The 16568-nt window shown below is 51.8% G+C and overlaps 1 protein-coding gene across 1 annotated transcript in view; it reads right to left on the bottom strand.

Annotated features, from left to right (window-relative positions):
• GPC1 (glypican 1) overlaps positions 1 to 16568 on the bottom strand; it is a 216993-nt gene that overhangs the window by 9880 nt on the left and 190545 nt on the right. The window contains exon 4 of the mRNA XM_062006030.1: positions 1511 to 1676. Within this exon, the coding sequence (XP_061862014.1) occupies positions 1511 to 1676 (166 nt within the window). The remainder of the gene's footprint in view (positions 1 to 1510; positions 1677 to 16568) is intronic.

The raw sequence follows: 16568 nt of genomic DNA, 5'->3' as shown, positions 1-16568 counted from the left end.
GCTGGGAACAGTGCAAAATGCACCCACAATTGCCTCCTGTCAGCCAAGGAGAGCTGAGCGTTGACCTTTCAGGAGCCTGAGCCCAGTGACAGGTAACAGCTCTGGTCAGAAAGGCCAAGACAACATCAGAGGCCTGGTGTAAACCCCCAGGGATGGGAACATTCCCCCTCCTCTTTTGCAGCAGCCTCCCAAGCCACTGTCATGGGGAGCAGTGCCAATCAGCCACTTGGTTGGTTAGCCCCAGGCAGGGTGGGCAGGCGGCCAACACGCCTCTGTGTGCAGCGGGTCAATGTCCCTGAGAGGGAGATGACACTCCTTGAACTTCAGGGGGATTTTCATTGTTAATGTCCCCACACATCAGCCCTGAGCCAGTTTGTTGGGCTGCAGCTGGCTAGTGAGCTGGCAGTCTTCTAGGCAGGCAGTGCATGCCCAGGCCAGGGAACAGGGGAGCCTGAAGCTCATCTCCTCTTGTGCCTGCCTTCTGTGAGCCCAAATAGCAAGGCTCCCTCAAGCCTCACATCACTCCAGAGAAAGAGGGTGCTGTTGAGGGCATGAGGAGGAGTGAGAGCTTTGCCACTGCAAACCATCTCCCCTGATGTGCTGTGGATGGGGAGAGGGCACACACTCTAACACAAACACCATTTGCTGAACCTCACTGGCCTTGAACCATGCCCATCAGCTCCACAAGCCACTCTCAGCTCCAGCTCACATTTAGACCAGGGAATGTGACACAGGCTCTGGAAGAACATCTGATTGATTCCTGAGGTCTTCTTAAAAGTGATGCCAGGTCTCATCAGGCAATGCTGAGCTTCCTGCAGAAGCACCTGGGTGAAGTTGTCCCTGTGTTGCACAGGAGACCAGGCCACACTGTCACAGTGATACTTCTGGCTTTAAACTCAATGCAGAGGACATCTCTGTACACATAGAACCCACTTTAAAACATTCATCATCTTAGCTGAGTGGCAAAACAAAATCAAAAGGAGCTCTTTTCTTACTTAAAAGCCTCATTTTCCCATCCCTGCTGACACTTGGAACTTCCCCCTCCCCAGGTATTTGTTTAACACACCTCTTTCTGTTTGGAAGTATGGGATGTTGATCTCTCTGCTCTCCACTCACGCAAACAGCTGATGGCTTCGTGTCTCTAGGCTGCCTCCCCAAGGAGAGCAGCAAGGGCTCCTCCTGAGCTCTCACAGGTGCTCTGGTATGGATGGGGCTCTGACAAGAGTACAGGTGGCAGGATCTGTCCCTAAGCTTCAACACTAGGAAGGATGAATTACTTAAACACAAAGTGTGGCCAATCCCAAATGAGCACAAGATAAGAGCTCTTCAAGCCCTTGTCAGCCAGCCCAGCAGTGCCCTTTCTATTAAAGCTCAGCAAAACTCTGCAGTAGCTTGTAGGCATCAGGTCAGAGGCTGAGACACTGCAGTGTGAGAGTCCTTTCTTTACTTGCCAAACGCAGCCTCAGAGAGTTCAGAAGGTGCTGTGAGGGGCAGCTGAGAGGCATCTTACCCATCAGGTACTTCCACTCGGTGCTGAGGTCGGCCTGGTTGGCGAGGCAGCCCTTGACCACGTTCAGGCAGTAGTTGTTGCACGGCTTCACGCTGGCCATGCCGCGGCAGTGCGGGCAGTACAGCAGCTTCATGATGGCACGGGTGCACTCCTGGCTCAGAGATACCTGGGGGAGACACATCAGAGTCAGACACACAGCCCTTCTGCTGCCTCTCCTTCCCCATATCCTCGGAGGGATGGGATCTCTGAGGCAGCTGTGAGTTCCTGGGGTTGTGTTTGAACCCAGAGCCATGGGGAAAAAACCAGTATGTGAGCACCATCACCTTTCCAGGCATAAGCACAGCCCTGGCTGTCCACTGGCTGTGATTGTGACCCTGACACACAGTGCTCACCTGGCCCTGGAGCCTCTGCAATCAGTGGCACCACCGTGGCCCTTCTGCAGGGAGGGTTTGCTGTCAGTACCCAGCAGCCATAGGTGTCCCACCACAGACTCCAGCTGCTCACAGGGATGCACAGCAGGGGCTTGGCCAGGGAAGGGTCTCACCTGGCATCTTTGGAAAGGAACACTTGAGACTTGAACACTTCCAGAAACATGGGCAATCCAAAGCACTGGGCTCTGGGAAGTGACTGCCCTCTGCAAGCCCTCTGGGAGCACAGGCAGCTGGGGCAGTGGGACACTGTGCAGCAGCTCACAGGCTCTGCACCTGCAGACAATGCTTTGCAGAGGTGACTCTGGAGGTGGCTTTGCTGCCTCTAATTAAACCACCACAGGTGCAGAGTGCAGAGAGCAGGGCAGCAGCCTCTGTGGCACACTGGAGTCCCTCCAGAGCATCAGCCCTAGGACTGTGTTCCCCTCCAACTGCCACGGGCCAGGGGTTGGCAGTGTAAGCTGAGAGAGCAATGAATAACAACCAGGGGCTCAGTGCTCCCCTGTTGTATTTTCTCCATGGTCTTTTCAAATCTTTGCCGTTGTCATTTGTCTAAAACCATTTCCAAAGACAAACTTAAGTGTCTCACAAAAAGCCTGAAGGGGGGAAAGCTATGGAAGACAGAAAAATCCCCCAGCCTTGACCTGTAGCTGTAACTGCCCTGATCTCTTTATTACTTGTGAAAAATACTTTGAACATGCCCCTTCAAGTCTCTTCTGGGGGACTCCAGAAAGATTCAGATCTGAGGTACCCTTGTGTGAACGTGCCGAGCTCACTATCAGAGGTTGAGAGAGCAAATCCCTGAACTTCTCCCTGCTGAAGCTGTTCCCACAGTAGCACCTCTCCACCAGCCACAGCCTTGGAAAACATGCTGGATGGTGCTGGGGGCTTGATCAGGAGGGAAATGCATTAAAATAACCTTGTGAGATCAAGGACAAAACCTTCTAGTGTGGCCCTGCTGCTCTGGGGCTTTCATGCCCTGTGGTTCTCCTGTGGCCCTGCTGCCCTGTGGCTCTGCTGCCCTGTGGCCCTCCTGCCCTGTAGCCCTGTGGCCCTGTTTCCCTGTGGCCCTGTTGCCATGTGGCTCTGCTGCCCTGTGGCTCTCCTGCCCTGTGGTTCTCCTGTGACCTGGCTGCCCTGTGGTTCTCCTGCCCTGTGACCTTGCTGCCCTGTGGCTGTCCTGCCCTGTTGCCCTGTGACCTTGCTGCCCTGTGGCTGTCCTGCCCTGCTGCCCTGTGGCCCTGCTGCCCTGTGGCTCTCCTGCCCTGCTGCCCTGTGGCTGTCCTGCCCTGTGGCCCTGTGGCTCTGCTGCCCTGTGGCTCTCCTGCCCTGCTGCCCTGTGGCTCTCCCGCCCTGTGGCTCTGCTGCCCTGTGGCCCTGTGGCTCTGCTGCCATGTGGCTGTCCTTCCCTGCTGCCCTGTGGCCCTGTGGTTGTCCTGCCCTGCTGCCATGTGGCCCTGCTGCCCTGTAGCTCTCCTTCCCTGCTGCCCTGTGGCCCTGTGGTTCTGCTGCCCTGTGGCCCTGTGGCTGTCCTGCCCTGCTGCCATGTGGCTCTGCTGCCCTGTAGCTCTCCTTCCCTGCTGCCCTGCTGCCATGTGGCCCTGCTGCCAGGAGGTGGAGGCTTTGTGCCACACACGGCACAGCCCACACGCTGCAGCCCCGGCACCAGCTGTTGGTTCCTGCCAGAGGGGATGTGACAGAGCAGAGCGCTGGGCAAACAAGAGTGTGCTCTTCATCTCAGGCTTTAAACAACCGTGACTGGAGACAGACTCAAAGGACAACAAGAGCATGTAACGCCACCTCAGGCCTTCTGAAAGCACAGCATTTAGCAGGACACCCGCTAGGAAAGGGGCTGCACCTTCCCTTCCCCACACAGGCCATTCACCAACACGAACGAGGCACTGAAGCTCCAAGCACAGCACGCACCAGGCACCAGCCAGCAGCTCCTCACACCGCTTTGGCCACTGCTTTGTCACTGTGTCCCGTCACCGCTCACCCCATGGCTGTGGAGCACCCCAACCTCCCCCAACAGCCCTGCTGGGAGCCAAAGGACTCACATCCCACAGCACAGAGGAGTCACACAACTCAAAGGCCCCGAAACGTGGCGTTTCCCCCAGCAGTGATGTGGGAGCAGTGGCTGGGGCCTGCACCCACACACAGCCATGGAGCTGCGGCACTGTGGGCCAGCCACTGCATGGCACAGAGGGGAGCCACCAGTAGCTAGAAAACAAAGCTATTTGGTACCCTGACAGGGCCCATGGGGGACATGGAGAGAGGCAAGAGACAAATCTTGGCTCAGAAAAGCACTTCAAACACACAAGTCCAGTGTAAACTGCACTGAGCTGCCCAGGTGACCACAGCCAGCCCCGACTCAACTGCAGTTTGTGACAGGCCCGCTGGGCACTTCACAGTTATTTCTGCTTGCAGAGTTCATCCCTCTCCCTGCACTGATTTTTGTGCTTGTCTTTTCCCCACAAACCAGAAGGGACCTTCCCACCCTGAGCACAGCCCTCCCTCGCCCACCTGAGAGCAGTGGTGCAGGGCCACGGTGCCCAGTGCCAGAGCAGGCAGCAGCAGGGACAGCAGGGACCTGCTCCACGGTGCCCAGCGCCAGAGCAGGCAGCAGCAGGGACCTGCCCCATGGTGCCCAGCGCCAGAGCAGCCAGCAGCAGGGACCTGCCCCACGGTGCCCAGCGCCAGAGCAGGCAGCAGCAGGGACAACAGGGACCTGCTCCACGGTGCCCAGCGCCAGAGCAGGCAGCAGCAGGGACCTGCTCCACGGTGCCCAGCCGCTCCAGTTGGCCCTTGGCACGGCTGGCAGCTGCCCACCCTCCTGCTCCCCACCTCTCTCTGACCTCTCCATGGTCGTCAGCCAGCCCGACCAGCCCGGCCCCACACCGCTGCTGCCCGGGGAGCTCTTGTGAGCTGTTGTCACCTGCCTTGGGGCACAGGGAGACAACTGCATCTGGGGCTCAGGTCCTGAGGGTCTAGGGGTTGAAAACAAAAGCTACTTTTGTACCACAGCAAGGACTGTTTCTGGATGTCACAGACATCCAGTGGGCTGAAGCCAAACCCACTACTAAACCATGTGTCCCCCCACCCAGTACCTCAGCTACGTGTCTTTTAAACAGCCCCCTTTTTAAATGGCTCTGCCACCTCCCTGGACAGCCTGTGCCAGTGTCTAACAAACCTCCCAGTGAAAAAGTTCTTCTTAAAATACACTCTAAACATCCCTCTGCTGCAACCTGAGGCTGTTTCATCCTCTCAGTTGTTACTTGGGAGAAGGGGCTGACCCCAAACTCACTACAAGCTCCCTTGAGAGAGGAGCTGCCTGTGTATCACCAGTGTCCCTTTCACAAGGTGGCTTTTCTGCTGGAGGTGGGACCAGGGAGTCTACATCACTCCTCACCCCTGCTCCCTTGCTCCAAAGCCTCTCCTCTGGAGACAAGAAGGTGACACATCCACCACCAGCTATTGCTGCACCACCTCTGGCAGTTGCCAAGTGTTCAACCTAAACTCCTGGCAGAAAGAATAAGGATTACATTTCACAGGTGGAAGAGGCCAGGCTTCACTCCCTTTCCCCAAAGAATGGCTCAAACCTCTCCTGTTGCCAGCAGCACTCCTTTTCCATTGGCAGGCTGCAGAGATGAACCAAGGAAAGGGGGATGAGAGGGCAGCAAGAAGAATTTCAGAGTACTTTCTGCATGTTCTGCTCGGCCAGACCCAGCCCATGGACTTCTGCTCCACACAGGGCAGAGGAGAGGAGGGTATGGGGTTTCCACAGCCTCTCCTGCACCATCTCCCTGGAGGACTTACAGCATGTTGAGGAATGGAGCCCTTTAAACACCTTCACTTTTGGTGAAGTAAACCCCCAGGGATCTTTTCAGGTATGCAGTACCCACCCAGGGGAATCCCAGCTCCAGTTAGGAGAGGCTGAGATTCCCTCCCCTGTATGGACACAGCAACACAAGCAGGAGAGTGCTGCAGCTCCCCTGCCTGCTCACCTCTGGGGCACAGCCAGCTCCAGCAGAAGCCCTGGTGAGCAGAGTCATGGCACCCATGCTTTCCATGGCAGCTCCCTCCAGCCCACAGCAAGAGCGAAGCAGTTTCTGACCCACACTCTGACACTTCCTCACCTCCCCATGCTTCTGCTTTCAGCCTTTAAATGAACCTGAAACGTTCTGACCTACCCCCTGCCCAACAGCTCCCAGCTGAGGCCTCTGGCTTCCCAGCACACATCTGCAACAACTGATAGATCAATAAGCAACATCCTCTGCTCATCACAGGTCCCTGAAAGCAGGAGCACGCCACCTCCTGCAGATGAAGTGAAAGCTAACCTAATTTCTCCATCTTTAAATGATCTGGCACAGCATGAAGGCAGCACATGACAATAATTGATTTCTCTAAGTGCCATAACGTGGCCCAGCCTGTAGCTGGTTCTCCTTTAACTTTAGGGGCACCTCTAAGTCTTTTCTTAGCTCAGTGACCTAGAAATTGCATTAAGATGTCAAGAGAACACGACCAATACAGTGGAGATGCTATTTCCCAAGGATCTGAAACAAAAAGCTGTTACTGAGAGGTATGGCTTGGAGCCAGGGCACTCCTCATTCAGTTGTCAGGAGTTTAAATAAGTATGAGAAACAAAGCTAAGCCCAGCTTAAAAATACCCTGTCCCTATGTCATTGCTCAGTTAAAATCCACAGACTCTACCTGATACTAGTGACATCAGTGGGTACAGTCCCTTCAAGGGTAAAAGCCCTGTGATGAAGTGCTATGGAAAAGATATTCCCTTCTGAGATCTATCCCAAAAGAGGGGACAAATGGGTATTGAGCAATAGATCATTTTAATTACAACTACTTTACAGCTGATTGGAGTAGCAATGAGGTAATGAAACTGGAACAGGTGGCTGCCTCATAAAAAGCCCTGTTCCAGCAGAAGTGCTGCCATCTCAAGGAGGTTGTCATTAGGTATTACCCTTGTGCCTGTGGCTTGGAGCAAGAGCTGAGCTCTCTGCTTTTCCATGGCTACTTCCCAAGGCTGGTTGTGCCTATGGATGGAGCCACTCAACCAGATGTGAACTGCTGGAGGCAAGTGCCTTGCCAGAGCAGAACAGCTCTCTCACAGTCTCTTCCATCCTGACACAGAGGTTTGCACAGCTCCCAGCACAGCCCACAGTGTGACCATTGAGCTGGGGCTCACTGGGGGACCACTGGGCACCAGCATTTGTGTAGCAGCCAGCAGAGAACAACCATGTGTGGAGGTGATAGGACAGCAAACCCAGCACACACCACTCCCAGCATGCAGAGTGACATTGCTTTCCCTTTTTCCTCCTCCTGAGCAATGTCTAAATCAATTACAGAAAAACTAATGACTTTCCCAAGCAATGTTATGAGAGGATGGGCTGGGGGATTAGTTACTAGCTGAGCTCCTTGCCACCTCCCAGCCAGTTTAGGAAGCATTCAGTGTGAAAGGCATCTCACCCAAAAAACCTCTCTTGCCATGTATTTTGTTATGTGTGACTTCCAAGCAGAGAATCCCAGGAGCACTGGAGGCTCAGGGACAACAGTCACCTGTATTCTCTCCCTGCCCTGAGACACATCTGAGGAGAGCCAAGCTATCCTTCATATTACCTAACTTCAGAACAGTTCTCTTTCTGAAGGGGATACACACAGAGGTGAAAGCACTTGGAGAAGGGGAGATAAGCTCAGACAGGTGAGACACCTCTACACAGACACTCGAGGGGCTGAAGACACCTGAGTGCAGATGGTTCTTGGGCCAGCCAGGCTTTCAGTCTCTATAGGTAGAACACACACAGCAGCAAGGCAAAATGAGCTAGATTTTTCTAGAACATAGGAAAAAACTCCCTCTTGTCCTTCTGTATCTTTAAAGAACAAATCAAACTCGTGATTTGCATGTTCAGCCCCAGTTACCCATCTTTGTACAGACACTCATGTATACAGATAACAAAGCATTTTGTAGAGTCACAGGACACTTCTCTCCCAGACTCATCTTCTTCTACCAGCAAAGCACCCCCCCAGGTTCTATGTTGATTTTTTAAACAACACTCATTTGCAGACAACTCTTTTAGGTGTCAGGTTTGGTGCAGGTCACCAGAGATGCAAAAGAAGGGTGTAATTGCTCCTGGCCTGACCCCAGCCCTCTCAGAATCTACAACACTGGGTGGCTTTTTACCCTTCTGAAGTGAGACCTCATTTGACAGGTCACCCAGAACAGAGAGGTGCAAAGAAGAGACCTGTTTTCTGCCATTACCCTAATGCCTACTGCTTGGAACATATTCAAGAGCCTCAGAAACACCCCAAGTGACACCAGGAAGCCATGAGATGAGTTTTATGTGTCATTGAGTTTGCACAAGCCCTTTGCCTTTTTAATCTAAAAGCTGCTGCGTTCTCTCCTCCCTCCAAACCCCTTTTTAAAACCAACAAGGAACCTGGAAAGACCAAAGTGTGGGATACAGAGAGCAAAGCCTCGAGGAGCAGCGACCAAAGAAGCACCAGTGCTGGGACAAGCTCCATATGTCATGTCCAGGAATCACAGCCCCCGTGCCCCTCAGGAGGTGGCCAACTCCTCTGGCACCCAGAACCTGCAGCCAAGCTGCAGATGCTGCTTTTGAAGTGCTGGCTTCAAACAAGGAAAAGAAAAAAACCCCAACAACCCACCCCAAATCCTTTCTCCTTTTGAAGCCTGGCTTAAAAGCAAATGAGAACCTGCAGCCTAGCTGCAATCTGAGGGGACTCTTCAGCCTTTGGGGGCCTTTAAGTACATCTGAAAGGCATTTAACACCAATAAAATAAGCTGAGCTCTTGCTGGTATTTCCCCCTGCCCCCTCCTTGCACATTCACCCCCAGGCTGCTGCGAGCCATCTGCGCCTGCCTTCCCAGGGGAAGCAAGGTTAGGTAGAGGGGAGAGATCTGGGGCTGGAGAAAGAAGCCTGGGTGAAAAATGCAGGCTGTTGGAAATGCTTATCAGAGTAAGAGAGTGGCCTGCCAGGGCTGCTCTGTGGCATGGTGGTGGTGTCCCCTGAGCTGTGTTATGTCCCTGCTCCCAACCCCTCCTCACTGTAGGGCTGCACTGCTTTGTGGAGGCTAAGGAGAGCATGGGGATCTGCAGCATCTGGTTGGGGTGAAGATGAAATCACAGGATCACAGAATGGTGGGGGTTGGAAGGGACTTCAAGGGACCATCCAACCCAATCCCTCTGCTCAAGCAGGTTCCCCTCAATCAGGGGGCACAGGAACGTGCCCAGGCGGGTTTGGGAACCTCCCGAGAAGGAGCCTCCACAACAATAACCTCCAAACACATCAGAGAGATGTCTAAACGTGCCTGCATTGCCTCTGAGGTATATTTTTCCAAGCCTTACTGGCTGAATGGCCACAATAACCTCCAGAAGCACCAGTTAAACCCAGTGACATCAGGCAACTTCTGTTTCCAGACCAACAGATGCTGGCAGATGTCTAGAGGCAGACAGCACCTACAGCCGTAGACCTCCAGAGGTCTGGGGCCTGGACACAGAGCTACAAAGATAGTTGTAGTTGAGGCATTCAGAGCACCCTCACTTACCTTCTCATGCATGTTTTAAAGTAGAAGTAAAGGAAGGTTTTCCAGCTCTGCCCAGGGACAGGCTCAGAAAACCAGCCTCACCCTCTCTTTGATAACCACACGCTCTCTTCTACAACAAGGCACTGGGAGGACAGGGTTGTGTTTTGGCAGGGAGATGGCCAGCTCTGTGACTGGGGCTACCTGCAACGTGGCAACTTCATGCTGGGAGACATTTCATTTTTACAGTCTCCCCCTGTAAGAACCCTCAAATACCAAACAGTCAGGACAGTGCTTTCTTCACATCCCCAGGTGTGCAAGCTGGAAACGATGGTTGCTCTGTGCACGAGGCCATCAGCACTCAATTCCCTTGGTGAAAGGAGAAGGAGCTGCAAGTGCTCTGAGCCTTCCACCAGCACCAGGAGCAGACCCTGCTCTCTCTCTGCCACCTGGTCAGCAGCTGCCTTGTGCATATTTATGCCAGACCTGATGTAATTAGCACCTTGACGTGTGTTAAATGAACCAACCTTCCCAATCTTTCAGAATAAAGCTAAAAGAAACAGCTGCAGGCCTGACAGAAATATGATTATTTCAAAGTCTAATGAATTGTATAATCACTTCAGTCATTATTTTCCACAAATACACACGAGTCCTTGGAGCACAGTAAGTTTTAAGCCTCACCAAGCCCATCATTGCAGATACTTCCAAGCACGTTTCCAAGCCCCCATCAAGGATCAGAGAGTGAGTGGCACTGGGTCCAGTGGCAAAGGTAGGGCACAGACAGCCCAATCCTGCAGTTTGGTGACACTGTTGCTTTCACCTCATTGGGTTCAGCTCAGCACAGGCTGAAGGACACAGAGGACAGAGGCTGATGCCAAATGCCTGCCCTTTGTGGTCCAGCAAAGCAGAGCTGCTGTGAAGCCTGAGGCCAGACAGGCTGCCTGGGCCATCCCTGCCAGCACAGCAGCCAAATGGCCATTTTACAGACCCAGAAAAAACCCCCTCAAACATTAAACAAATAAATGAAGGGCAATTCAGCCAAGTTGAGGCAGAAAGGAGGGAGTAAAAGTCAGTGGCTCCAGAAGGCTTCACTGCCTTGGGAGGGACACTTGACCCCAGAGCTGCACCTTCAGGTTCCTGTCCAGTGCCTGACTGCCTTCAGATATTAAAATGAGGTAGATTGATGTGGATACATGTCATGCCCCTCTCCCTCTGGAGGAAAACACTGCAAGCCACCCCCTCCCTATTCACCACACTCCCTGCTCTGTTCATCTGATGCAGTTACTTGCAGCAGGTACAATTTCCAGTCCTTTGGAAACTAGATTCAATTGACTTTTAACCAGCAGGTAAATACAGGAGACATATATCTGTGTTATTTCTTATTCTGAACACCTGTGGGTTTTTATCCCTGAAGGCTTGTGATTTAAACATAATAATGGATGGAAACACTGGAAAGTAATATGTGAAATGGGTAGGGATGTGTCTGAGACCGTGTGCTCCCCATCCAGCCTCATTTGAATCTGTCCAAACAAATGCCACTATTACTGCAAAACTCTCCCTGGCTTTACATGCAGCAGTGCTGGAGAGGAGCAGTGGGCTGCCAGGGCTGTGTGTGGGGCTGTGGCAGTGCCAAATCCAAGGGCCATCGTGGGTGGCCCAAGTGGCTAAAGCAAGAGGGTAGCTAGTGGCAAGCCTGTGACTCAGGGAGCATGGCCAGCTAGGGCAAAGGGTTATTGAGCTCCTGCAGTGGACACTGGCATCACTGGGACTTAGATCTACCACGTTTTAAGTCATGCAATCCCACATCCAAACTGCCCAGGCAGAGGTTCCCAAGCAAACATGAGACACTGGAGCAGAGGAGCCGCTGACCTGAGCAGGGAGGGCCCATGGCAGCCCCTCACACCACAGGCCCTGCAGCAGCAGCTCAGCCCTGGAGGTGCAAGAGCTTATTTCAGCCTGTACTCTAAGATGCTGTTCACAGGTAGGTGTGTTTGAAATACCACAGGCTCCTCAACTCCCAGGGCTTCAGTCCTCCTCCTCCTGAACAGAGCCAGACCTGCAGAGGGTGCTTGTGGCAGCTGTCACGCCGTGGCTGCACTCCTGGAGGAAGGGTGTCTCACCAAGCAGAGCTCTCTCTGCTACAGGCAGCTGCTGTCTGAAGGTGGGAGGCTTACAAAATCCCTTGCAAGCAAACAGATGATCTCCCTGAAGGAAAACACTGCTTCCCTTGGTGGGAGCAGGTCTCAGGTGAGAGCTTCACCCAGATAGAGTTTACTGTGGCACCTTATGGCAAAGCTAGTCTCTAGCATTCTATGTGGCACCCTGCCACTGAGCCATCGACCCAATACAAGAACACACACCTCTGTGTGCAAAAACTGAGCAGCTCCTCTGTGAGGGGTGGGATAACACACAGTGAAAAGGAAATAAACGTGGTGACATGTGAGCAGTCAGTGCTGTGGAACAACATTCTCACACCACCTATTTCCAGACACTGCTATTGTCTTTTCAGGATCAAGAGGAGGCCAATTTAGACAAATCCTTGATTTTGTCAGAAAAGTGACATCTTTTACATGAAATAAATTGTTATGGTATGCACTTGGTGCTGTAGCATAAGTCACTGAAAGGATGGAGATGTGTCACTGAACACACTGGCCAGGAGTTCGATGCACTCGAGCTGTTCTAGCAGGGCTTTCATTAGGAGTGTGAAAAGGATTGTCTTCATTTTATTCAGTCAGATCAATTTTATGCCTACTTCACCTCAAAAAAGCAACTGGAAGCTGAAAGATAGAAGTCAACTCTGTCCCTTCCAAGCTATGGAAAACAGTGGGGTATGAGAGATGGCTACAGTCTTAAAGCACCAGAGGACCAGGAATAACTGTCTTTGTTCTATTGCTGATTTGTTGGAAAGCATGTTTAGGTAGACATTACTTTCTGTACATGTCCAGCACACTCATTTAACTATTAAAAACATTCATAACAGTTCTATTTTTGGGCCTTTTTAAGTGGAATTCAGCTTCCACCCAAATGCAGCTCAGGTTAAAGATTACTCCTGTGGTAAACAGGGAAGCTGCCACTTACACTAACACAGGGGTTCTAAAAGGAAGGCTCAAATGTATTGTGAGGCACAGTGCTGCTTCAATAAAAATGTACTGCTAGATGACCTTCACCAATAAGATGAAACCCAGGATGTCATGGAAAAGCTTATCATTAGGAAAGAGAATCATCCCATCTTGTTTCAAACACAAGGAGTATCAGCCTCAAGCACATCGACTGAGCAAAGGAAATGCAACCAACTGTTACAATTGATTATTTAAGCACGACTTTCTTGCTTACATAGCTGCTGAGGCTTCACATCAATCCCCACTACCATGGGGAAACTTAAAAGTCCAGGAGCAGGAAGCAACAAAGATCCAGCAAAGGAAAGCTTGTCCTAATAACTCACTTTGACTGATTAGCAAAATTCATCTAGAAATACCCCCTCTCTTCCTGCCTCTGGAAACAGAACAGTAGTTCTTTGCCTTTCTATGCTCTCACCTGAGATCCACAGGCTGTCAGGTCTCTGAGGGGAGTTTGAGGACATATGTGGGGCAGTTCTCCTGTCTACTGGTGCAGCATGAGCATGATGCTGAGCTGCAGGAGTCTGTGCATGCCTGCACAGTCCCCTTGTCCTTTTGGGCTGCCCTGCTGCAGACAGGCTCATCTCTGCAACCTGTTTCCACAGCACTCTGTGCAGTAGTCCTGACCCAAGATGCCTGAGCAGTGTCATAGTGTGAGCAATCAGTAACAAAACCAGGCAGAGTATTCTTCCCTGTTGAGGTGAGGGAGCACTGGCAGGGGCTGCCCAGATGGGCTGTGGAGTCTCCTTCTCTGGGGATGTTCCAAACCCAGCTGGGTGAGCTCCTGTGTGCCCTGCTCTAGGTGGTGCTGCTCTGGCAGGGGGGTTGCACTGGATGAGCTCTCCAGGTCCCTTCCAGCCCCTGACATTCCTGTTTATCACACTGAGGATTTTTTGCTGTTGGTTTATAAGGGGTTCTCTCTCAGCCCATGCTATTTCCACTGTCTCAGCTTTGCTTCCCCCTTCCCCTGCAGCACTGTAATTCACCTACCCCACGGATTTCACGTCTTTGCTCCCCTTGCTGAGGCTGCTCACGCCAGGTGTGTTTCTCTGGCAGCCAGCCTCCCAGCACAAGGCCTTCACCTGTTCACATGAAGCTCAGACTTGCAGGAAACACTATTTTTGGGCAGCTGCAAATCTCACAAGCAAAGAAAAGGATCCTAAACAAAACTATTCCTTCTGTCCTGCCCCGGCATGCAGCATCCCTGTGGGAGCCCCTTCTCTGTGTGCCTTGCACTAGGGATTTTGTGCCTGCTGCTGGTCTGGTAGGTGCTACTTCATGGAGATGGTGAAAAATTCCATTTGGCATGGTGCAACTTAACTGAAAACCTGCAACTTGTGCTCAAAGAATAGCTACAGAAACACACAACCTGACTGTGAACACAGATGCTGCCCCAACACCCCCACTCACATTTGGTACACGGGTAACTCCTGAAGCTGTACCAGGGCAGGGTGCCAATCTGCACATCCCCTGCCAGCCCTGCTGCTCTGTCCAAGCTGCCATGAGCCCCACCAGCCACATGTGTGCCCCAGGACCCTTGGCTTCCCCCTCCTCCCTCTGCCAGCCATCGTGCAGCTTGTGCTGCAGTCAGCGTGGGGCCGGGTTGGTGGCAGGAACTGCTGCACTAAAAGCTTCAGATCTTGGTGTCAGAGTCTGCAGCCTGTCAGGGGGATTTGCCTTAAAAGCCAGTGTGGCAGTAAGGATGAGAAATGGTTTTGCCATTTTCTGCCCAGATGCCCTCAAACCATTTATCCTCAGCACACCATGCTCGTTCCTAACCTGCGTGCCCACTGGCACTGGCCTCCTATGGGATCAGGCAGCCTGAGGCTGGGTGAGAAATGCTCCTGGGGCACAGTGGAGTGGCAGCAGAGATTAAAGGAATCTCACAAAATCCCTACCTGTGGCTCATTCAGGGCAGGCTCTTCCCCATTTTAAGACAGATAGAAAACCTGCAAACAGCACCAGTCTCTCTGGAGTGCTCGGTAATGCAGCCTGTGCACAAGGACCCAAACCAGCAAGAAGACACAGGGGACAAGCACTGGGCCAGAAGTGTCTGAGAAGCCAAAACCAGGAGGCTTTTGGAGATAGAGATCAGTAGCTTTTCTGGGAGTTGCAAATAAATACAAGCAAAGGAATCACTTTCTTTTTCAGATGCCCCAAGCTGGGTAATTTACTCCTAAGTTTCCATTTAAACAGGCTTTCTCAGACTTCCCGACTAAACCTCTCACTGCTGCTCCATACCAAACTTCAGCTCAAAGAGTTATTTTTAAAGACCCCTGCTACCAGCTGACAGGAAAGTCAACCCCCAGTCTCTGATCTTAATAAAAGTCTTATCCACTTTCTCCTAATGCTGCAAGCATGAGGCAACAGGAAAAACGACTCAAACCAAAGCAGCAGCTGGGGATCAAGTTCAGCACTTCACATCCTTTTGGGACTACTGCAAATCCACATCTGGTAAAGGAAAGTGCATAAACCAGACCTTTTATTCTAGCCACAGCTGAGGGCTACACTAAGGCATGGATTTCCCACCTCAGCATTCTCACCTCCTCTTGCTTGAAGTACTAAGACAGGAGCAATGGGAAAGTTTTGGTCTTCATGACAAAACCAGCTCTCAGGCAGGACTTGCTGAGCCTTCCCGACTCACTTTGTGCAGACTGTGCTACAACAGCAGCACACCAGGCTCACTGCAACCCCAGGGAGGGCTCTGGTGAGAGACAGGAATGGTTGGGACTCTCCTGGAACACTCTGCCTCCTGGAGGAACAGGCTGAGGGAAGAGAAGGATCTGTGACTGGCCACATACCCCATGTGCAGATTGATAGGCAATGCCAAGAGAAGTACTCAGACAGGGGCAATCAGCATAAAAATCAAATGGGGCAGAAGCCTACAGGAGAGAGGGGGGAAAAGATGGTGCATGTTGGTATCTCAGGCCCTTCCCTTCTGCTTCAGTTGCCCTGCCAGTCAGCTTTACCCACCACACTTGGCTACAGGCAGAGTCACACACATTGAGCTAAAACCTCTCTGCCATTCACAGGATTTATGACAAATATTTTACTTTGGCCCCGTTGAAATTGCATCATTCTCCTCTTTTATCTCACTAAAGTGTCAGGAGAGTGTGATGTTAATAAGATGTACAAAGGCTTTTGGGTAGCTGAACAGTTTTATAGCCCCACATTGATAAATGAAAGCATTTGTCACTGGTACCACGTTGATGCTTCTTCCTGAGATCAAAGTCTGGATTTGGTGCATGAAATAGCACCGTCCTGCACTGGCACCCAGCTCCTTCCCAGCAACTCCATTCTGACTATGGCTTTTTCCATGCACAGCTTAATCACTCCCTATGTCTCACATCTGCTGAATCCCACCTCCACATGCAGCATGCAAGTCATTGTGTTAGTATGGATTTGCTCCTCACTACCTGTGTGAAAAGTCTGAATCTCTTGGTTCAGGACAATCATCTTCTGGCTCTGAAAAGCTGCTTCTGCAGTAAAGGATACAGACAATTTCCTTCCTCCTGAACCCCTGGATTCAGTCATGTTAATTTACATTTATATAGCACCTTTCATCCCTGAAGATCCCAATGCACTTTGCAAACTCTCTCTGTACACAGAAGCTGTACAAACACACACAGCTACATCAACAGACACAGCAATCCCATCACCGACCACTGAAACGCATCTCTCTGCGTGTATTCCCAGCACACCCATGGCAAGGCAGCTCTGCACACCCTGCATCATACTGCCAGCAAGGAGGAGAAGAAGGCAGGGTGATTGAGAGGCATTTCCCTGGCAGGAATCTAGGCAAGCCACACAACAGCTTTACAGCCTGGGCCACTGACATCCTTGGGACCCAGTTGCACATGTTAAAATGAAGGAAAAACTGATCTGTAGTGAGCTATACCTCTCTCCTTCTGCACTATCAGTGCCTGAAGAAGTCCAGGCTTGCTGCTCCCTTCCACTGAT

This window comes from Colius striatus, chromosome 12, assembly GCF_028858725.1.
Source record: "Colius striatus isolate bColStr4 chromosome 12, bColStr4.1.hap1, whole genome shotgun sequence".
Taxonomy (NCBI): Eukaryota; Metazoa; Chordata; class Aves; order Coliiformes; family Coliidae; genus Colius; species Colius striatus.
Note: the sequence above shows the minus strand (reverse complement) of the source record. Positions and strands in the feature narration are given on the sequence as shown.